The sequence below is a fragment of the Tauraco erythrolophus genome, chromosome 1 (assembly GCF_009769465.1).
Source record: "Tauraco erythrolophus isolate bTauEry1 chromosome 1, bTauEry1.pri, whole genome shotgun sequence".
Lineage (NCBI taxonomy): Eukaryota > Metazoa > Chordata > Aves > Musophagiformes > Musophagidae > Tauraco > Tauraco erythrolophus.
The window spans coordinates 52,539,173-52,563,397 of NC_141465.1; the positions used below are offsets into that span (position 1 = coordinate 52,539,173).

The 24,225-nt window shown below is 46.8% G+C and overlaps 1 protein-coding gene across 1 annotated transcript in view; it reads left to right on the forward strand.

Annotated features, from left to right (window-relative positions):
• The first annotated feature begins 12,319 nt into the window (after positions 1–12,319).
• ARHGAP6 (Rho GTPase activating protein 6) overlaps positions 12,320–24,225 on the forward strand; it is a 351,238-nt gene continuing 339,332 nt past the window's right edge. The window contains exon 1 of the mRNA XM_086609412.1: positions 12,320–12,823. Within this exon, the coding sequence (XP_086465538.1) occupies positions 12,320–12,823 (504 nt within the window). The remainder of the gene's footprint in view (positions 12,824–24,225) is intronic.

The window sequence follows — 24,225 nt, forward strand, 5'->3', positions numbered from 1 at the left end:
TGGGACTGAGGAGACCAACGTCTGCTCATCCTTCCTTGCTCCACAACCCCCCGACCCCCTTCCCACACCTCTCCCCAAATCCCGCCACTATTACAGCACTTCCTTAGGAAGAGATGCCTGCAGTGATTCATGTGTAGCAACGGGGAAGAGACACAGCACAGACCAGCAAGTAACGGAGTTCTAATTCCTTAAGAAAACAGGACAAAGGAAAAACAGCATGAGTGATCTGATAACTGAGCTTACTCTCCTTCTCCAGTATGAAAAGTATTTTTGTAACTTGTAATTCCATTTGTAAAACTGCTCTATATTCTACTGTATTGAATGCACATATCTCGGCATTTACTGGCTCAGTTACAGTCTGGAGGTCATTAAAATACTGGTATTTCAGTACAGTGGTTATTTCATTTTCAGACAGATAGAGGTCTGATACCTATCGTCATCTCAGCTGGCAAAGATGAATAAGCTACGACAACTACAGTTACAACATTATCAAGCCTTTATGCAAAATACCAAAAGCAAATTTCAAAGGCCAATTTGTTTTCTGTCAATAGTTAAGATTCAGTTGTGCTGTCATAACGGAAAACCAGAAACTTTGTAAAAGGCCAGGTGATGGAAAAATGTGATTACAAAAGGGGAAGTGGCAATAAAAGAACACGAGAGGGAAAAAAAGGCTAAGATTCAGAACAGCATTTATATATAAAAATTTATTTAGGTGAAGTCACAAACAGTTTAATATCAATTTACAAACACTTCATGTTATGCATATCATTGAAACTACCAAGAAAGGTAAAGGAGAGCAGATAATGGCAGCTTTTTCCTGAAACAACTAAAGGCATACCCTTACCATCATGCGCATTACTGGATCATAGTATTACCTTGATCATAATCCCTAGTATGCAAGGGGAAAGGAAAAGAAAACAAAATACTGAGATGTAGAACGATTAAACCATGAACTAGTGAATATGATTTTCATGAACAGCAGACTGCAAAGGCCTAGTCTGATGCTCAGCATCTTAAGTATTCTACGAGGATAAAAATTGAATAATAATTTAGGTCAATTATTATATATGATCAAGAATTTTGTAATGCACAATTGGGCTATAATCGATTTCTGGCAATGACAGCAATGGTTAATGTATTTTTCAGAGAAGAACGGAGAGGCGATATTGAGCCTCATGGAGTAATTCTGTCGACAACCTGAGTTACTATACCAAGTGCATGACACTGTTTCAAGTCAAATATACATTTATGTTGCAGATATTCTCAATGAAATGGTAAAAGTAACAGCTGTAACAGACAAGTTATGATTTATTTTTTTTTTAAAACAAATATAGTACATAGGCTTTTGAAGTGTCCGCTTGTGATCTGCAAAGATCCAGGATTGCACACAAGGTTTGCTCAAATGAGAAGGGTTAATCTGCACATTAAATTGGCTTATACTTTCAAAGTAGTATTTTAGGGCAGGACTCTCCTCCGGGAGACTGTTCCTGACCTCATTCAACCAATGTTCAATTTATTCACCTTCCTGAATCTTTGCCCTCTTTGGATAGTCTGTGACAAGCGCTGCACTGCAGGAATTCCTGTTTTCCAGCAAACTGGCTTGCTCTGCAGGTTTGTAGTCCATTGTTACAATTGCTGATTGGGTAAAATGAATATGTCTTCTCTAGCACAGCTTGCAACGCAACAGAAGTAGAGGTAAAAGAATGCACTAGAATACCAGAGCTCCACTTAAACACCAACGGAGTCAGGCTGTTGGCACCAACAAAAAATTCCGTATTTAACAAATCTGCAAATATTTAAAATCCAAAGTTAGTCAGTTTTATATATAAACTCACCCACTTAGTCTGACTGCCATCCCAACTGGCCTTCTGTTTTCATGGAGTCTGGAAAAAAAAATTTAGAATTGTCTGAAGTTAACGCAAATATAAACTTGCAGGAAACAGTCTCAGCTATCCTACACACGCGCCAATTATCACACTCAAACTAAAACTAGGGTTTGTCACTTTGTTCTCCCTGTGTAAAGCAAAGTTACAGCTCTCCATTGGTGCCTCAGAAAGGGCAGCTAGCTTCAAACACAACACCTTGTTCTCCTTGACCTTGTTCTTACTGGTTAACCTTCTGTGGAACTGCAGAACCAGAACATCAACCTGAAATTTAAGGAGCCTTCGACTGAAAAGGGAAACAAAATCCAGTCAGGCTACCTAATGCTATCCCTTGAAATTATGAAAACAAAATCAGGTCAAACAATCTGGAAGAAAAGGTCTTTGTAAAACTCTTACTCTTCCTCTTGATAACATGAATGTGGAAAAGTTTAAGTTCTGGCCAAAGCTGTAAGCCCATAAAAGACTATTCTCTCCTACTTCAATTCTCCGATTCTTTTGCCGAAATGTGAAGCCACATCTTATTTCTCTGCAGAAGTTTTACAAGTTTTACACAACATACTTATGAGGTTTCAAGGAGCTGGGAGGTGTGGGGGAAACCCACAGGTGACCTCTAAGAAAGCAACATTTCCTTGCTGCTGCCTTGCCAATGATAAAGTTACCTTTTATCCTAGACCTCACCTACATTTGACAGCTGCTCAAACCATTACTTCAACAGAAGAAAGTTTTCTCTTTTCAACAGTCATAAGAGACTATGTGCTACCAATTAAAAACTGCTCTAATAGTAGAAAGGCGTTTGAACCCACACTGAAAAATTGCACAACTTTTACTTTTGCTTTTCATTGTGCTGCTAAAGCATTACTATTTTCACAAATATTAAGCTTTTGCTATTTTGTAAACTATTTAGTTAAAATAAACATCTTCCATTTTTCCCTACACAATTTCTGGAGGGGAAAAAAAAAAAAATTCAATGTCACTGCTAAAAATCAACTGGGAAAGTTCCATGAAACTAAAGGAGATTGAGACCTCTGGTGCCTCAGCAGACAACAGTGCAAAGCTCTGCACTGACAGACTGGCTGCTGTGGAAGAAGTTACAAGTCTGGTTAACATGACAAGCTGAAGATCCAATCTCGGATGAGATGACAGCTATGAGCCAGGGCCCACCTGGTGCTGACGTAAGATCTGTAGCAAAACAAGAACTGAGCTGTTGCTCTTGAGAATGGAGAAATCTAAAGGGAGATATCAGAACAAGTCGCATAAAGAGTATTGACCACAGAACTACAAGGTCTACACCAGGATCTGCTACACTCTTCACTGTGTGATGTTTGCTCCCTTTCTTTGTTGCAGGTTGGCCCAGAGAAGTCACTTTCAGTAGGTAGCAAAGTCAGGACTTGGTGTGACACACCAAACACTTGGAGATGCCCTGAAAAAGGGTACTCCCTTTCCAGATCAGGATAACAGAGTTGAACAATTCAGCCACTCCTCTGCGCTGGCAATCCCGGGAAAGCACAGCATCTGATGAGCTAGCAAGAACCATTCAGGAACACAAAGGTACTTCCTATGGTTCTAAAAAAATTGTTTAGAAATAAATATAGCCAATATAACAGAATTTCCTCTGCCATCATTCAGCTGGCATAAAACTCAACGTTTAGTGTTCAGCCTTTTCTGTGCTGGGGATTTGACAGACTACAGCCACCAGTGTAAGAGAAGCAGCACAACCCCGAAGACAGGCAGGCAGCCCTTTGGACCCGTGGAGCTCACTCACTGTCACAGCTCAGGCAGCAGAGAGGGTAGATCTGCTCGTGTACGTCAGGGGCTATACCCATTCAGTGACACTCAACGCATACACTGAAAGTAAAACCTTAACATACACAAAATCTTCCCTGCTTCCTCTAATCACACCCACCGTCTTTCCCCCCAAAACAGGCCAAGACTTGTGGATTAAGCCTACCAAGTCCCAAACCAGGTCAAATCTCCAAAACACAGTGAGTTTGCAAGCTGTGGCCATTCATACTTCAGTTTATCTTTATTCACATCAATTTTTCTGGCCTCTCCCGCAGCCTGCAACTACCACATGCTCCCATAGTAACAGGAGAGCCTGTACTCTTTGTCTTACATATGGATAACTGTATCACTGAGAAAGTTAATTTTTTTAAGACAACTCAGAGAAAAAAAAAACAAAACAAAACCAAGCTAACCACAAAACACCTTTCTTCTCATGTCTTAAAGAAAATGCAATTATATACCAGGGGAAGGAATCAGTGGGGTTCCTAATTTCTGGTGGCCAGAGCAATAAATGCTACAAACATTTGCTGAGAGTGTGCTTTTCTCCCCAGCGATGCCCACAGCTCCCAGGGTGGCCAGCTGGACTCCCGTGGGGGCTCACGCCTCACCGGCTGACGCCGCGGCCCTACGGTCAGCACGAGCCAAAGATCAGCGCCGCAACTCTGGAGCTGCTGACCGACTCCAGGTCACCCCAACTGCCCCCTTCTCCCCTGCCCCTCCGCAGGGCGTCGTGCCCAGCCAGGGGAGCGGGGGAAACGCGCCACCGGCCTGTCACACCTGGCTTTTCTCCTCCTGCTTGGGGCTCTGGGAGGGTGGTGGCGGTGCCGGCGGTGCCGGCGAGGCCGGCGTCTCGCTCTCAGCACGTGGCCGCCTGCTGATGAGCGACTTGAGGGGCGCCATCCACTTCATCCAGAGGTCGAGGTCGACGTCGCCCCACGGCAGGCTGGGGTCCTTGGCCGCCCGCCGCCGAAAGTCCTCGTCGTAGTTCATCCACGAGGTGCCCCCGTAGGTGGCATGCAGCTTGCGGATGGTGTCCAGGTACTTGAACATGGCTCCGCAGCGCGCCGGGTGCTTCTCGCACAGCACGCTGGCGTACACCAGGAAGGCCGAGACCCACTGGTCCAGCGTGTCCCCCGGGCGCGGGCCGTGCTCGGGGGCCAGCTCTGTGTGGAGCAAGGAAAGAGGTCAATGAACTCCCCCCGCCAGATCCGCTCCTTGGTGGCCTTGGCCAGCTGGTATCCCAGCGGTCGCCGCAGCCCCACGTAGGGGGTGGCCGCCGCCTCCGCCGCCGCCGCCTCGCCCTGCCCCGCCGCCGCGGCCGTCGCCGCGGCCGCTGCCGCCGCCGGGCCCCCGGCCGCGCCGCTCGCGGCCGCCGCCGCCGCTGCCGCCGCCTCGGCGCAGGGGCTGGCCGCCGCTGCCGCCGCCGCCGCCCCCAGCGCGGCCTGCCGCTCCAGCCAGCGCGGGTTCACGTAGACGGTCCGCAGGCGCGGCGCGGTCCCCGCCGCTGCCGCCGCCCGCGCCGAGCCCTCGGCGCCGGGCTGGAGGCGCAGCACGGCCAGGGCGGCCGGCGCTCCGGCGGGCAGGTCGCTGCCCTCCCGCCGCGGGGCCGGCTGGGCCGCCGCCGGCACCTGGAGCAGCGAGGGCGCCGCCCAGGGCGGGGAGCCGCCCCTAGGCCCGGCCGCCGCCGCCAGCGCCTCTAGGCCCGGGAGGCCGAGCCGCGAGCCGGGGGTCACCGCGCCGAGCACCCATCGGGTCTCGGCGATGCCGCCGCGGTCCCGGGGGCTCCGCGACCTCCCCTCCTCCCGGCGCCCGGCGAGGGCCGTCCCCAGCGTCAGGGGGGCCGCGGTTCCGGCCCGGCGCCGACGGCGGCTCCGCCGCCTCCCACGTGGCATCGGCGCGGCGGCTGCCGGCAGGGCGCGCGCGACGGGGGCGGAGGCTCCGGCCCGGCGGGGCGGGGGCGGGGCGGGGCCCGGCGGGGCGGGGCGGGGCCTCCTGCCGGCCCCTCGCTCCGGCTCCGCGCCCCTCGCCCCGGCCCCGATCCCGATCCCGATCCCGATCCCGATCCCGATCCCGATCCCGATCCCGTTCCCGGCCCCGGCCCCGGCCCTGTTCCCGTTCCCGTTCCCGGCCCCGGCCCCGGCCCCGGTCCCGGTCCCGGTCCCGGCCTCGGCCCTTCCCGGCTCAGCCCCGAGTGACACGCACCGGGTGGGAGCCCACGGCTGTGCCCGGGCGTGCCGTGGGTGCGCAGTGACCGAGGGGCTTAAGCGTCCCCCGGGATGTCGCACGGGTTTGTGCTGTTTGGCACTTCTCTCTCTCTAAAAATATATTACCCCCCCCCCCCCCCCAACTATATAGTGTATACATATATACTGTACATACACTATAAAAAATGATATATATACACTATATAGTAGTGTATATATACACACTCTCCATATATAACTATATATACACACTACTGTATAGTAGATATACAATATCAGTCACTGTTGTCATTATTGCTTCAGTACAGCAAACATTTGGAGGAGTAATGACATTCCATGACTTTTCCCTTTCAGTATAAATAAGCATCTTTTCCTCTTTATAGAAAATGGTTGTTTGTTTTTTTTTTTTTTTTTTTTAAGGGTGCTATCACACAGATTCAGCTGTCTTACCTAAGCACTGAGTAGCCAGTCTGGATGCACACTTGCCAAGAACTCTCAAGGTGTCTCAGTGACCTGCAGGGTCCCATGCCAGGTAAGAAATAGGGGAACAACGTGAGGACTTCACAGGAGATGCAGCTCTACAGGCAATTTCCCTTCTAGTCACACCAAAACACTTTCTACGGCGCAGCTATACATGTCTTACCAAGGTCACTGCCAAACAACACAGTGGCCTCTGTCGAAACAGGGCCAGGCCGTCGCAGTACTTGGTCACCACCCAAGTGAAAGTCAAACACCACGGGAGCCAAAGCTGGGTGCTGGCTCTTCACCTGGACTTAAGTTACGCACCCGTTCCCCGCTGCTTCCGCAAACGCTTCTGTAGCACTTTCTCCTCTGAAAGAGCAGCCTTGAATGCTATGCTGAAATGCCTATAGATCACCTCCACTGTAATATAGATAAAAGTTCTGTAGAAAAAATAATAGCTCTTCCGTTTCCACAGAAAAACAGGAAGACCTAAATTTTAGATGTAAGTCTTTTTGTCCAGAAAATCAAATCCCAGGAATTACAAAGGCAGGAATTCTTCTGTGAGAAAAAAGTGAGGTAAAAGAGTGGCTTTGGTTTTCTTACGCTTAAAAAATTCTGATGAAATAAAAAAAGTAGCAAAATGGTGCTATTTTCTAATTCACCCTTATTTTCAGAGATTGTTCAGAAATCTGAACAAATTAGACTTGGCTTAATTCTTGAGATAAAGACGCTCGTGTTTTGGTAAATGATTTTTTTTTTTTAAATGCTACCAAAACAAGTGCAACTGTGATGAACTTTTAAATATTTTGACTTTAAATTCTGTCCAGTATCTCCTTCTAATTCCAGATTAATGGGGCATTAATAACACCAGAGATTGTTGAAAGTAAAGCAACACCCTAATTTCTCTAAAAGGTGCCCATGCGGCACACTTGCTAGTAAAACAGACAATACACGTCTCAAAATTTTCTGAAGGTTAAGGTTTTCTTAACTTGAACCCAAAATTCGTACTTGGCTAGAACTGCAGAGTCATTAAAGTTGGAGGGGACCTCCCTTGCAGGTACTGGAAGGATGCTATTAGTTTTCCTGTTTTCCCTTCCCAGGCTAAACAAGGCCAGCTTTCCTGGCATCTCCTCACAGGGCAGATGCTGCAGCTCCCAACTCTCTTGGTGGCCCTCCAAGGGAGGAAGTTTATCAAGGTCCTCCTTAATTGAGGGCACCCAAACTAGATGCGCTATTCCAGATGAGGTCTACTGAGTGCTGTGTGAAAAGCAATAATCACTTCCCTTGTTCTATTGACTGTGCTTCTGTTGATGCAGCCCAGGATGCTGTCAGTCTTCATCCCTGCCAGGGCTCCTTGCTGGCTCATGTTTGGCCTATTGGTCACCACAGTGCCTGGGTCATTCCCACCAGAGCTGCTCAGAGCTGCTGTCAGTGCCTAGCCCATAGAAATGCAGGGTGTTAGTCCACACCAAGTGCATTTGTCTTCGCTGACTTCCATAAGATTTCTGTTTTCCCACTCATTTGGCCTATCTAGGCCCCTCTGAATGGCAGCCCTGTCCTGGAGTGTGTTGACTGTCTGTCTGAATTTGATGCTGTCTACAAACTGGATGAGAGTGCACTCTGTCTCCTCCTCCAAGCTATTAATACGGACATCAAATAGGACAGGTATCGAGACAGATTTCTGAAGAACTTCACTTGTAACCAGCTTCCAGGTAGAGCATGAACCATTAATCACTATGATCTGATCAGTTTTTGTCTCATCTAAGTGTCTCAGCAAGGAAGCTGTGGGAGACCGTGCCAAAAGCCTCCTATCCACTACTCTCCCATCATCCATGGATCAAGGCAGGTGATCAGGTTGCTTAGGCATGATTTACCCTTGGTAAACCCATGCTGGGTCTTTCCAGTCACCCTTTTCTTCTCTAAATGCTCAGAAATGGCTTCCAAGAGAACCTGCTTTTGTGATTTTCCCAAAGTGAAGCTCACCAGCCTGTAGTTCCTTGGATTGTCCTTGCTCTTTTTGAAGATAAGGTGCAACATTTAGCCTTTTTCAGCCATTAGGTCCTTCTCCATGACCTCTCAAGTGTAAAAAAGTGTCATTGCAGTGACATCGCCAGGCCTCTTGAGCACCTGGTGAGTTCCCCAGACTTGCATGGGTTGGGATTCCTCACGAGAAGACCCCTGACTCAGTCCTTTTCCACTATTAAGAGATTCTCTTGTCCTTGAGGCACAAGGGCTCACAGACTTTGTTGGTGAAGATAAAGGCAAAGAAGGCATTGAGTACCCCACCCTTGTCTCTGACTGTTGACACTCTGCTTTCAGCAGAGGTCTCGTATCTTCCCTTTATATTCTTTCACTGTTACAGTGGTAGGAGCTGCTCTTGTTGCTGTTGATGTCCTTTGCCAGTTTCACCAACAGCAGAGATTTGGCTTCCTAAGCACCGTACCTGTACGCCCAGGGAATGCTTCTTTACACACACTCCGTGTGCTAAGACTGAAGATACTTCAGAAAGCAACTGATGACTGGAAACTCATAACTGTCAATCCCTCAGAATATTTCCGAATTTTTATTGCATTATTGATTCGTATCACTACTGCTCACTTTCAGAAATACAGACTTGAAAAGTTGGAGGTCTTTCACGTTGCAGTAAGTCAGCTGACTACTGCATAAGTTGGTGATGGGCAGTCAGATAGAACAAAGAATAAATATCCTCACCGGGTTTAAGCCTTCGCTGTAAAAAATATGACTATGAAAACTGTTAGGAAAGCCTTTCTGGCTCCAGAAGTCAGCACATCCACTGTCTACATTGCTACCCCCAGCTCCAGGAAGGATGGCCCAATTCCTTGACTGCTATTGCAAACTTACAGGCAGCAGTTACACAAACAGCTTTGCTGCAGAAGGTAAGAGCTGATGACCAATATCGGATCAACTGGTATTGTCTCACTATTCCTCCTGCACAGACGATGTCTTGTGGCTGGAGGTTATCACTAAGGTTTGAGGAGTAGGACTGTCTTTTTGTTCTGCACTTGTACAGTGCCCACCAGAGCCCCAGAGCCTAGCTGCATGGGTGGTGCTGCCAGGTCTCACAATAATGCACTTCATGGTGATAATAAACAGCAACTGAAAAAAACATCAGTACGTGGTTATATTGCTGTTGCCCCCGAGAGATACACACAGCAGCAAAGCCAGGTAGTGAATTTGTCTACACGAAGCATCTCTCTATCTATGTTGTATTTACTTACTGAATTGCAGCTGTGATTCTCCAGGTCTCTGTCTCATGAAAACTGTACTACAATTTTTCATGAGGGCTCTCATGGAGAAAACCGGCTGGGCAATAGCAATACCTGGGCTGAAGCAGGTGGAAATAACAATGCTTTGCTCCCGCTTCATTTAGAGTAGTTACTTGTCAGCTGACATATGCTCCTCACTAACATTGCACTTATCCAATTGTTTCCATCTCCTTTCACAGGTTGTGTGTGCAGCGTGTAAGGATCTGAGACTGCACTTGGAGGTTTGCCTGCTGGCAGCTGGCTTTGCCCAAGAGTATCAGCTCTTCAAAGTGGACAATGCACCTTACTGAGAATGGCAGAAACTGTTTCCAGTGGATTTTGGAGGCAGGCGTGATTGTCCTCTCTGTTCCTCATGTGAGAAGCTCCTTAGAGCTTTGAATTTCCCCCTCTGCCTTTTTCCTCATGTCTTCCTGTCCCTTTAAGTTCCCATGATATGTTTGTAGAGGACAAAAAGAAGTGAGTACTTGGAGCCAAACATCTGTAAAACTGAATTGCAGATGTTTATCTCTCAATCAAATTGCTAGCATGGGCACAGAACTGCAGAAACAAACTCAGATCACTGTTTTATGCTACAGACCTTCTTTTTAGTCTCAAGAGTGAGACCTTATTGAAGGCATTAATGAGGAGGCAGAATGAAGCTTTAAACAGAAACAGCTGCAACCTTAGCTGTGGAGGAACCAGTGGGCTTTGGAATTAGGCAATAGGACAGTTTATTAAAATATGAGGGGAAAGCTCCTTTTCAGACAAAAAAAAAAAAATGGAGAAAAAAAATCCCATTTGGAAATAAAGCCAGAATACCTCCCTTTGGAAGTGGATGGGCTAGCATGCTGTTTCTCTTCATGAACCTTAAACAATGCCACAAAGGAAAGAACCGTCTACTCCCTCTATCGATGAAACTAGAAAATGCTGCCACAGAGCACTTAACCTGCACAGGTTCCAGGACACCTGAGAGGACAACTGAACTCTGCACTAGGATTTGAGCAGAATATGCATCATGAAGGGAAAATAATCCTTGTGCTGTGCTCGAGGGCTTTTTTTCAAAACAGTCAGAGTTTTCCTAAGGAATTTTAATATTTGTCTGCAATACTTTTGAGGAGACTGTGGAGCTGGTGTTTCTCAGGTCAAAAAGAGGATGCTTAGGCCTCACAGAATTAGTGGTCTAACGGTTCTGAACTCACCTACGAAGCTAATGGTTAGCTGCAGCTTGATAAAGATGAAACACTAAGTAAACCGTGGTGGGGGCCTCCACAAAGAACCTGACAAGCATTGCTATTGAACTGCTTCCAGTGAGGGGAGGACTCAGTGTTCCCAGCTGGGAGAGGGGGCAGGAGTCAGATCCTGCAGCTGAGGGACTGTTTCCTCCTCTCCAGGTGGGGAAGGAGCTGGCTGGCTGCCAGTCCTCACTGGGCTGCGTGGTACTCTTCTTCCTCTGCGTGCGTTCTGCTCCTGTTTCTTTATGGTTTTCCTTTCTCCTGATAAAGGTTTCCTTGCTTGGAGAGAGAGTAGAAGTCTCTACAGAGGATCAAGCAAGTTTATTATTTGTCCTGAGGAGGCTTAGCTTCACTGATCCCACTCCTTTTTTTCTGCTGCCATGAGGTACCCAGCAGAACAGTCACAGTTCTTGGGTGACCCATTCTGCCTGTGGGATTCACGTCCACGTCTCTATGTGGATTGTTGTGCACAGGCTGTCAGACAGGAGTAGCACTGTGCGCCCTCAAAGTAGGTGTCTGTTGTGCTTAAACATGTAATACCGTCTTCTCAAATTGGCACAGGATGGAAAGAGACATTTTAGTCAGAAAGTAACTGCTGGTCGAGTTCCGTTGAAGACTCGGTCCCGGTAGCCCTGCGGACGTGTGCTGTACACTGCGACCATCCTGCCAATTGCTGTAAGGTTTCCCTGAAGACACCAGCTCTCCCTGACACAGCCGGGTTTTGCAAAGGGGTCCCACAACCAGCAGCCCAGCCCTCCCCTGCCACTCACCAGCGGACGCCGGCGGGACACTGGACTTGGCAGGATCAGGCCGGGGCTTTGCCCGCCTGCGCCTCTGGAACGATCGCTCCGAAAAACAACTGTTCCTCGCTGCTCGGTCCCTCCCCGAAACGCACCCGCACAGTGCCACGGCGGCCGCAGCGCCCCGTCGGGGCCGCCCGGGGCAGCGCCCAGGACCCGCAGCCCCGGTGCCCGGGCAGCCCGGCGGAGCTGCCGCCCGCCGCGCCCCCGACGTGGGCGCCCCGCGGGGGCGACGGGGTGCGGGCGGTACCTCGACTGGCGCTTCCCGCCTCGGCGGGAAGCAGGCGGGCCCTGTCACCGGGGACCCTACGGGGTGGGGGGCGGCGAGCGGCTCCCGTGCGCATCGCGGCTGAGGGGGGAGTGACTCTGGCAGGCTGCGGCGGGCCGCGATAAAAGCTCCGCTACTGCCTCCTTCCCTCCCCCTTTTCTCTCGTAACTTTTTTTTTTTTTTTTCCCCTCCCTCTCGCTCCCAGCAAAGTGACCGCGGCGGCGGCAGCCCCGGAGCAGCCCCAGCGCCGGACGCCGCCATGAGCCCCCCGGTGCCGCCGTCGGACCGCGCCGCCGGGGGCTGAGCCCGAGCGCGGGGGACGCCCCGAGAGCCGCGCCGCCGCGGCGGGGACCGGAGGCAAAGGCAGCGAGAGCCCAGGACCCCCGGCCGCCCCCGGCGTGTCCGGGGCAGCGGCCGCCGCAATGTCGGCGCAGAGTTTGCTGAGCAGCGTCTTCTCCTGCTCCTCCCCGGCCGCCGCCGCCCCCGTCGCCGCCAAGAGCCTCTCCAAGCGGAGACTCCGCCAGACGCGCAGCCTCGACCCCGCCATCATCGGCGGCGGCCGGGAGGACGGCGAGGGCGCGGGCCGGGCGCCGCGGGCGCGGGCCGGCGGCAGCCCCCTGGGAGAGCGCCGCGGTCCTCGGGGTGCCCCGCCGCCCCCCGGCGCCTCCTTCTCCACCCCCAGCACCCCGCTGGAGCGGTCGCCGCCGGGCAGCGCTGTCTTCGACGAGGAGAGCCCCCGCGGGAAGCGGAGCCCCGGCTGGGAGCTGCCCTTCCTGGCGCGCACCCCCTCGGCCTCAGCGCTGAGCGGCCCCGCCGGCTCCGCCAACAGCATCTTCTCCTCGCCCCGGCGCTGGCTGCAGCAGAGGAAGGGGCAGCCCTCGCCGCCGGGGCCTCGCCCCGCCGCCTACGTCGTGTGGAAATCCGAGGTAGGCCCGCCCGCACCCCGGGGACGGGCACCCGCCGCGCCGCCCTCGCCCAGCCCGCCCCGCCGGGGCGGCCCGTCGGAGCCCCGCGGCCGTCGGTGGTGGCTGGCGGACTCCTCGGTAGCGGGTGCGCAGCGCCGCACCCGGCGTGTCCGCGGGACGGCCGGGCACCGCCCCGGGCTGCGGCGTCGGTGCCGTCGAGGCTGCCGTGGGAAGCGGGCAGGGGTGTTAGCGCTGGGCGCGGGGGTTTGCCGCGTTGGTGGGGCGGGCGGCGGCGTTTGCTGTTCCCTCGACTTATATAGTTGTCCCGGCCATGTAAAACCTTCCCCTCCCAGTTTCACACCTCGTAAACCGAAGTATGCGATGGCTTCTAACAAGATAGACAAATTATTTTTAATGTGCACACCCGGTGAGCTGTGATTTATTTGACGACGCACATGTGTCAAAACCACATGAGGAGCAATCATATTCCAAGACAAATCCGACTTCGCAATGCAAATATTTACTCGTTTAACTTGGATGCCGTCGATGTTGGGCTGCAGAGATCCTACCATGTGGACGAATGCATTCAAAGAATGTGGCATTGTTTCTTGATAGCGATTGCTCAGCGAGTTGGTTACGCACAGCCCTTTGTAGTGGGAGAAGAAGTTGGTTTTTGTTTGAAGAAATTCTCCATCCTGTTTGCAGCGTTTACATTTCCTGCTTAACTGTTTGTTTAGTAATACCTCCTGGAGCTTTTAGGTTGGGGTGGGAAGGCAGCCTTTTCCTTATATTTCCATTGAAGATGTGTTTATTATAAATAGTCAATAATAACTAGATCTATCGACAAAACAGCCTCCTTGTTTCAGTGGGATGCAGAAGTCCCTGAAAAATCACTGCCTTACACAGTGATGTGGGATCCAAAGCCAAACCAGGTGCCATCGGTGCACAAGATTACCAGAACTAGTTTTGAAGGGCAAAGGCTGTCTCTCACTCCAAACGAGCCCCCACATCCTCCTGGTAGCTTGAGATATGAAGTTGTTGACATTTGCCATTTGGGATGGAGTGTCAGCACCTGGATGCTGACTTCAGGTGTGGTGTTGGCTAGTGTTGAAAGGGGCGGCGAAGATCTTTAGCAGTTTTCAAAATAGATTATTTTTAAGTTTTGTGATCAGCAGTTACTCTTAGCAGTATTTCATCTCAATGCCCAAATGTTTAGTTACTTAAAAAAACACGAGTTCAAGGAAAATTCGTGAAGGTTGCTACGTCAGTGCCAAAAAGACCTCCAGTGAGACAGTGAGTAGTGCCCTTTAGATGCACACACTAGTTAAGGGTAAGTTGGCTGCCTATCCACTTACGATTTGATAAGGAGCATCAAAAAGTGTAAGATACCTAAGATTTCCTGTACAGAGTTGCTTGACTTGAGTCCAAGGCTCAGAGTGTGGTTTCTGATCTGCAAATGGAAGTGAGTCTCCCTGTTTTTACTGAATCCACGCAAAGGTGTTGGATGCTCGGGGCATGTAAGGGTTAGTTTACCTGGCACTTTGTGCAGGTCTGGATGTTGTCAAGCCATGTAGTGCAGCACACCTTCAAAGTAAAAAATTCAAAAGTACAATTATTTTTCCTACCTTGGTATGTATCCAGCATTTTTAACTAGTCAAACCTTTTGTTTGGGGGAGAGGGGTAATATTACTAATAACATGATTGCATTACATTGTGATGTAAGTTAAATTTGATTCAGTGCAGTTTCACGGGATGTTACAGCGCTGTCTTCTGACAAATTGTTGTTTACTTGGCATTTGAACCTGCGTAAGTACTTTTCTTACATTTAAGAAATGGGTGTTTACGCTAACAAAGTGCAGTCTTCTGTTTTGGAGGCATCTTTCCTGTTGCTGAGTCCTGATTTTTAGAGTCACTGGTACCTATGTGTAAGTGCAGTTTAAAACAAAAAATAAATCGCTTTTACCTTATACAATATATGGTTTGGGAACGTCTGAGCCCAGTGGTGTAAGGACAAGTGTGTATCCGTGTCTCTGTGCTGAGTCCCTGTGTCTGGGCTGGGCAGGTGGCCAGGGCCACCCCTCTCCACAAGCCCTCGGTTGGGCACAAGTGTCATCGCAGTCATTGTCCCAGCAGTCCTGGTGGTGGGGCTGTGACGGAGGAGCAGGGTGTGCTGCACCTGAAGCCAAGCTGCGCCGTGGGTCAATGCCGTCACTGTGAATTTGTGGCGTTGTATGTCAGCTGACGAGCAGCCTGATGCCTGCTGGTTTCAGAGTTTTTGTTTTTGAGGTGTTGCACAAATATTAACTTAGTTGTAGCGATCGGCAATGGCATGTATAAATGATTTTAGTCTATATTTGAAATGAAACTGCACATAAATAGTTTTGATTGTCTTCCCTCTCTTACTGCAGGTGGACATGCTCATGTTCACTCAGTTTGGTTTCATCATAAAATAGCATTGTTCATAAAGGATGTCGTTGCTTGCTTCCTGTTCAATCTTTATTGGAAAAGGACTTGTTCAGTTTTTACTAAGTGAAGGATTCTGTCTCTGGGGCTTCACTGTAGCTGTGGCAAAACACTCCTCACTGTGCTTGAGGAGGTGAAAAAAACACGTCGGGTGAAAAGGAAATAACTACTTACAATGTTTTAACTTTAAAAGGTCCCATTATCCAAATTACTGCATTCTCAATAGGAAATCCATAGTTCCATTTTTTTTTGAACTTGAAAAATGAAATGCATCATGACAATGATTTTCCTAAGCTGTAAAAGACAACTGAATAGATGACTGCAAGCCGCAAATAAGCATGGAAGGTTTAGTTCGAGCACTTAAGAATTCCCATCCTATTAGCTGAGGAATGAAAGAAGGGTTCATTATAAAACCCGTTTTCTTTATCTTCGTTACATCTTCAGTATAATTGCACTTTTGGGAAAATATTTCTCTAAAGCCACCATACAAGCAACAGGGTTATGCACTAAAAATCATATTTTAGGAGATAGATGTGGGAATTATTTTCTTCTCTCTTAATCTCTAAAGTGATAAAGCGAATTAAAAATGCAATGGCGATTTTCTCTTTGGAACCCTCCAAAATAATGACTTCCGAGCAGGCCCTCCCTCACCCATCTGGAGCTGGATCTGCGCGGTGGCGTCTGGAGGGACGTGGTGAAGCTGCGGTTTGCAGCAGGTGCGCTCCCTTACCAGCTGATCTGCCATGTTTGTATTTGAGGCCAAAACATCTGTAATAGCTTTGGTATGAGGCCAGGAGAAGGACGGATTGTTTGTTTTACCTTTGTTTTGCCTTTGTTTTTAATTGTGTTTCTTTGACTGCAGCATTTTCTACTGCAACCCTGTCTACTGGCCTAGGGAGGGAAAGGTTCTCTGTTCATGCGGCCATTCATAAATAATTTTTAATGGAACACCAGAGTGCACAGGGCATTTCCAGTTTCGGCAGCAGGCCACACCTAAAGGCTTTGCGTAAAGAAAGGTGTTAGGCCTATATTCTTGCATCCATAGATTTTTGGATGTGACGCATCATGTGATAGAGAGGTCTCTCACTCCTGGGTCATCTGGCTCTTCTTTATCGACCTGTAATTTTATTCGCAAGAATATTTTACAACTGTAAAGATTACGTTTAGCAGAGCTTTACTTCCCTGGAAAGCATTCTTTCCCCTTTCTGTTATCTGCTCATGTATAAGCTGCTTAAATAAAAAACCTGTTCCTGGGTCTGTGGAAGTCAGTGACAACATTTCTGGTGGTTTCAGCGGGGCAAAGCCAAGGGAGAATTTTAACAAAGGAAAAAAGTGTTCCTCTTCAATTCCTGTCAGATCTCAGCTGTCCTTTTAAGCCATTTTCCTTAAATAAAATTCACTTTCACTTACAAAATTAAGTCTGTTATGACTATTACACTTTAATTAAGTGTTCCATAAGGCTGAGTAACTCTATAAGTGAACTAAATATCATGGAAAAAGGTAGTAAAAATATGTCGAGATACATGTTGATTCTTGATTCTGCCAATGTTTAGTGATACGTTTATGCTTAAGTGTATGAGTAGTCCCGTAAGGTTAAGGATGCTTACAGTGACTGACTGGAATATGTTTGCCAGGTGACAAGTCCAAAATAACTCAGAATGAATAGATCTGTGTGAAATCTCAAGTTGTGTTACGTCTTCTGCTTATTCTTCTGTCCTAAAAACAGCAACGGAAAGCCACAGCATGTGTATAACAAATATGATAAATCATGGGAACGTATCTGAGTAATCTCTTTGTTATGATAAACCAATTCTACACACTTAAACTTATATGGCCTGATTATTTTGCTATCATGCTCCATGTGTTACTGACTAATTAAACATTAACATATCCAGCTCATATGCATTTTTGGGGGGAGAGCTGTTTTTAAAACTAATGGTAGCATAATGTCTTCTGCCTTCCCACTTGCGTGCGTGGCCACTGGGAAGCAAGAATAACCGTCATAAGTTTGCAACTTTCTCCTCTGTGCTGTCAAGTCGGTGCGGGCGGTTAGCTCAGCCCTTCTTCTCTTCTTCCTCCTCCTGGAGCAGCCTGTGATCAACCTGCCTGTTGAGCAAAAAATGAGACGAGGGGTTTCCCACAGTGCAGGAGAGAAGGTCACTCTGGTTCCTCACCAGGTTTTGGGAGAGAAGCCAGGAGTCGTCTCCTGAACTGCTGGCCAGCCAAGCTGTGGCTAGCTGCAAGGATGGTGGAGTTGCCCTGCAAGGATGGTGGAGTTGCCCTGCAAGGATGGTGGAGTTTCCCGTCTGCAAAAATCAAAACATTAGTTTGGCTAAATTAATTTATAACTTCAGTTTGAGTCATATGGCGTGATAATTTAGGATATGGCTGTCGGAAGTAGTGAACGCTCACAACACTGGTTTCAGCTGATAGGTGCCTTGGGAGCTCAACTTCCATAAATTCACTTGCTTGATACTGTAAGAGTTTAAGTCCATTGGGAAGATGGTCTCAGATTCCCTCTTTCCCTCTCTCCTTGCTTGCCAAAGTTTCCCCCTGAGCATGACCGTTTTTTGTAAATTAATTTTAACTCTATTTTTCCAAGCTACTGTGAGTCACTGGCTTACTTTCTGCTTTTTTACAGCCAGTTCTTGCTTCAAAACAGCGCTGGTGGAAGGACATGCATTAAAAATACTTTTAGAGAAAAAAGGGCAAAGCAAAATTCTTAAAAATAGGCCAAACCAAGAGGTCACATTCCTATATGGATATATATCTTTTGGTGCTTCAAATGGGTATTTTTCTTTGAGGTTAGTGGGACAGGTTGTTCTGCAGAGAGAAGGGACTGATCACATAGTCAAATTTGCAGGAGCAAACCCTTTTTTCATTGTTAATTTGGAGGAGGGAGAGCTGATCTTTATTTTTCCTTCCCCTGCTCAACTCGTGAGCAGTGATCAAGAGATACTCTAAAACTTTTAGGATACCTACAGGAAAAAGAGAAAGGAGGCAGTTTTCTGCTATTCATTAGGATACATGAAGAAAGTGTGAAATAGAAGTACATATGCTGCATCACTTTCAAAAGATCTGGGGTGAGATATGTAAGTGAGGATACCCTTTCTCCAGTTTTCAGTAGGCATTGCACTTCGAATGGTGTTGATGTGACAGAATGTTTGCCAAACCAGGGGTTACGCCGAAGTGTTCCAGGTGTAAAAGCAAAGCTGCTGCACTTGGAACTGAGGATAAGGCTCTACCGCTGAAGGCTGCAATAACTCACATCATCTCAAGATCAATACTCCTCAATAAACTAACTTAACACTATGCATGCAAATATTTTAATGGAATGCTTCCTTAACATTTATTCCTTTGTGACGATGTTGTATTTATTGTTCTCCAGTTGCCGTAGTCTTGCAGGCTTTATCTTCACGGTGTTCATGGCCTCATGTTTTTGACTCTGTTGCTTCTGCGTTTGCCTGTGTTCATGGTGTGGCTTGTTATGATGAGATGCTCCAAAATTCTTTCCCCGTCAGTTGGAAAACGTGTCTGTCTTTGGGAAGGAATCGCAGGGAATGTATTAAATTGCCATCAGTACTAGTTAATCTTTTTGCCATAATAATCTCTGAAGAGTGATATGTAGCTGAAGTGTGAGCTCAGTGTCTGTTATACTTATCCTTAAGCACCTTGATACCTAATCCAGACTTCTTTCTATATGGATGGGAGACAGGTTTAAATGAATTCCTGTGTAGAGCCCTGGTTAAATGGGGATCTAGCATGTTTAGATGACTTCTCATCACCTTGTTTTTTTTATTGTCTCTGAAACATTTAAAAAACTGGACACTCTGCCATCCCCAAAATTGCTAACTTGCATTTTTGCCTTTGAGAGGGGATTTTTAATGAGATATGTGAGAACTGTATTTTGGAAGGTTTTTGTTTTTAAAGTAAAAAACTTTGTGTGCTGATATTTACCACTGAACTGTTCTGCTTTATTTTCTTCCATACAACACCCTAAACCACTAGATGCACAGATCAGTTTCAGCCTAAGTCCATCCCAGTCAATGCTGTAGGGGTTCTGTAACAGCAGAATTTGGTGGTCAGAAATGTTGAGGGTCTTATATGAAGAGAAATGCCATTAAAAGTAACTAAATATATTCCACATTTCTGAATTTGGCAAATGCACTCTTCCTATTCCCAACTAAATTACGTCTGAAGACATTTGGTGAAACTAGGGGAGTTGACAGCTAGGACAGACAAATTCTCCCTGAGTGTGCATTGCTTAAGTAATGGGAAAGGAACTTGTGAAAATAATAGAAAGGAGACTGAAAAGTAATTTTGAGCAGCCTCTGAAATATCAATAAGCCAGAATGCTGTCTTGACTTCATGATGGAGTTGCAGCACGTTTAGCTTTGCAGACTCTCTTGTATTGCAAGAACTGCAGCTGTGACAATTTACAGGTGGAGAACTTTTCAGGAGTCTCTCTTCACTCTTCTGCGGTGTTGTGGAGGTATAAGCACATAGCTATTAAGCACATTTGTTTTTGTTTTTGTTTTTTTTTTCCTTCCAGATGTAAATATTGTAATTGAAACCAGCAGGGAGTTCTGAGCAAGTAGGGCTGAACGCTCATGCTGATGTATTAGTAACTGGATCGTATCAGCGTCAGAGTTGCAGAGTTGAAATCTTAATGTAAAAAGATAATGAAAATCAAGGTTATAATGGCAATACTGTCTTAGTCTCATTAAACATGCTATAATGCCGCTCATATTTGATTTTCTGGCTAAGTGGCATAGTATTTGAGAACGTAAGGGTGACTGGAATTAAGCTGATGTATTAAAATATAGCTTTTGTACATCATGGGTTACACTGTTTCTTAACTGAGCCAGGTGTCTGGATGGTGGAAGAATCATAGAATGGTTTGGGTTGAAAGGGACCTCAAAGATCATCTAGTTCCAACCCCCCTGCCATGGGCAGGGACACCTTCCACTGGACCACGTTGCTCAAATCCTCATCTGACCTGGCCTTGAACACTTTCAGGGATGGGGCATCCACAATTGCTCTGGGCAACCTGTTCCACTGCCTCACCACCCTCAATGTAAAAAATTTCTTTCTTATGTCTGATCGAAATCTGCCCTCTTTCAGTTTAAAGCCATTGCCCCTTGTCCTGTCACTACACACCCTTGTAAAGTCCCTCTCCAGCTTTCTTATAGGCTCCCTTCAGGAACTGGAAGACAGCTATAAGATCACCCCAGAGATAGAAAGCAAAGCCTTTAGTTATCATTCAGTCCTAGAAATTTTACTTACTTCACCTCCTTTCAAACTTTTCTATCTATTGTTTTGTGCTTATTTTTAAGCTGTGTCTGGTCGAAGTATTTTCTATTATTTTAATCAATTCTTATCCTGTAACAATAACATATATCTATGGAATTGTACGTGCAGGCTTTCTGGTTGAGTTTCAGCTTTTCCTAGATGTGTACAGACCAGCTATTTCAAGTTACATGTCTTTTCCACTCTGGTTGTCAGCAAGGAGTTACTAAATCCCTGGGAAAGTTAAAGTGTTTTTAAAGGATTTGATGAGCTTCCAGTGCTTGACGCTCGCCACATTGTCGTACTGGAACCAGATGTTGGGTACCACATGTTTGTGTTTTTGGAGCTAAGTAGGTTAGGTACTGTGTCCCTGGCCTGTAAATACAAACACCAGTTTCCCACTCTAAAGCTCTCATCCTTGGGTCATCATCCTCGCAATCCTGGCTATGGCAACAGCTTGCATCAGCCTCCCGAGTTGTGAAACCAGAACTGTCTTTCCTGGATCTTCCTATTTGCTTTGTCTGTATCCTCTCAAAGCAAAGACCTTCTGGTGTACAGTATTTGTCCATGAGGACTGTTGGACAGCGTAAGGTCAAAATGAGATTTTTGAGCATTGCACTTAGTGAGGCTGCTTTACTGTAGCTCTAACCTGTTGTTTGGATTCGCCAAGTCAAACGTTAATGTTCTCATAAATGGACAAAATGGTTTTCAGACAAGTACAGAGTTTGATACAGACTTTGCTAACAAATGAAAGATTAGTTTTTTTACGGTGTGATTAAGATTACTTTTGCACTGCCTCAGAGTCATTCTTCTCCAAAGGACTGGTTTCCTGGATTTGGTTTTCAGTGATGGGACTGTACCTCCGCTGAACATCTATAACTGCTTTTGCAAAAGGAAGGCTAATACAATTTTCCATTGCTATTTTCAGGTTTCATCCCTTTGTTTTCTGCCACTGTTGTAATACAGAAAGATGTTTTTTGAGCACTGTCTTTTTCTTTTTTTCTCTAAAGGGTAATTTCAGTTGAGTTGCACCCTACTGAGAGTAATGTGGTGAGAAACCAGTTGGCAGTGGTCTGTTCAGTTTTCATTTGCCTCTCTCTGTAAAGGTCTAAAAATACTCCTCCTACAGGAAATGTTTTCATTCTGTTATGTCTTTTGCTTCCCGTTGGAGGTATTTCTTTTAATTTATTGAATAAACCTTTCCAAATTGTATTCCCTTAAGAGTTTAGGCACAATGGAGTCTTTGGGCAAACTGTCCAAGAGATCTCACCAACTTCTGTTTTTAGAAGATACGCAATTGTTTCTTCATACAGTGTCTTTCAAGCTCTTGGACAAGCTGACACGTGAAATGGAAGAATTTGAAGCTAAGGAACGCGGATTAACACGTATGCTATAACTTCTCAAATTGTGTTGTTTTGACCATAGGTATCATATTTATACTTCTTAAATCATAAAGAAATCCCTGTTCTCTTTTCCTTGCCCTTGATTTTAACAGAATTCTAGGCAGTATTTTGATCTCAATCTCTTTACCACAATTTCTTTTCTAAGTGTATGTGTATATAGGAAGGCTAAATGCTCATAACATCCTGGTTGGAAGTCAACTATGTTTAGCTGTTAATTTAATGTGGATGACAGGGGAGGCTGTTATTTGAAAGGGGCGGCAGGGAAGGAGAGACTGAGATAGATTACATTTTCATGCTCCAAAATAAGACCCTATCTACTGTATCCTAAATTAGAACAATATGGTTGAGTTTTCTTGTGGCTATTTCATAACATTCCTGCTGACAAAATATGGTGTGCCTTTTGCTCGTTGCTTCACTACTGTTTCTCAACTGTATGTTTGAGTCTCTGCATCTAGTGACAGCTCTTGTAGCAGCATGCCATGGGGACGTGTCTCACAGGTCTTTAGAAGGGGAGACCGTATTTGCAAATGATGCACAAAGTGGACTGTGCCAGAGAACAGGTACCAAACCATAGCCAGCTGGGAGAATTAGGCGGCCAGATTACTTAGATAAATACAATTAGAGGTTTTACTTTTCTCGGGGATAATGGGCCTTAATTCTGTATTCACTAAAGGCATATGGTGTAATTAGCAGTCAACCCGCATGGAGAGTATTAAAGCAACTTTCTTGTAGAATAATTACTAAGATTTATATTGGTACATTTGCATATTTGGAAAAAAAATCTCTGGTACTGTCCGAAATGCATCTTGCCCCTTTTCTCTGCTTGAGGACTGAGCAAATACCATTTCCTCTCTCTGTCAAGGCTCAGATTAAGATCTTTCTGTTCCATAAACCTCTCCTCAACGGAGACAGAGCGAATGTGACAGATGAGCATAGTTTTCTTGCTTGGAGTCAACTATGTGACAGAGCTTCCCACCTGTTTTGTAGCCTGAATGCAGATAAGTTACACCACCTCACATGGATCAGAGGAAAACCAGTTAGGTGAGTTAGTGACTGGTGGAAGCTACATGACGTGGAGAGCAAGATGTCTGTGTACTGGGTTGTATGAGCAAAAAGGTGACTGGCAGGCAAAGGCAAGTGACTTGGCCTTGTGAGTCCACATCTTGTGCAAGGGAGATGCTGACATGCTGCAGCAAGTGGAGTGGAGGGCCATCAAGACAGTTAGGGGATGGGAGTGCTTAATGCACAAGGAAAGACTGAGATTGGTTTCAGCCTGGAGAAGAAACCCAGGGGGAGTGTGAATCCACTTTTACTACCTAGATGGGGGCTAAGGAGCAGATGGAACTGGGTGTTCTCGCAGTTGCACAATGACAGTCACAAGTTGCAGCAAGAGGAATTTTGACTAGATCTAAGGAAAAAAACCCATTCACAGCAGGAGTGGTTAAGTATTGAAATGGCTTGTCGGGAGAGGCTCTGGAATCTTTATCCTTGGAAATTTTCTGCCCTTAACAGGGAAAAGCCCCAAGCAACCCTGTCAAACTTTGAAGCTGGCACTGCTTTGAGCAAGAGATTGAACCAGATGACCTCCAGAGGTCCCTTCTCACCTAATTTTTTCTGTGATTCAGTGACTCTAATTTCTTTCCACAGTAGAATGAAAACTCTTTTCTCTTTGTTACAATGTGCCTTCAACTGAAGAGGAGTTGATGAGTTACTGCAGAAAGGATGATGCTCTCCAGCGTCAAAGCTGAGGCAGTCTTATGAGAAGAGTGATTTCTTTCATTGCTTCGTTCTCCAAAGTCATTGCTGTTGTGTGAGGCATACCCTAGCAATACACTGCAGCTGCACTGCTGGTCTCTCACAAATGCCAAGAAAACCAGGGTGATTTTTTTAAGGATGTCAGTAAAATTCCAAAAAAGCCCCAACCAAACACTTTTCAAATGCAAGTATTTTGCAGGGACAGCTTGACAGCTGTAGCAGAACTGCTGCAGGGATTTGGTGTGATCTTGTCTGGCAGGGCAGTTTCAGTAACTACTTGTGAGGTAGGTTTCCTGCCAGCTCATTTAACCAAGCCTGCCTGCATATTCCAACATTAGGGAGCCCAGGGCTTACAAGGTATCTCCCTTTGGGACAACCGTGCTATCGGGGCAGACCTGCTCTGAAGTTGAGCTCCATCTGCTGTTGTGGATTATTTCACTTCAGGTTTAAAAATATTGAACATTTGGCAATACACCATTATCTTTTCCTGCCCCTCTTCATGATTGTTCAGTG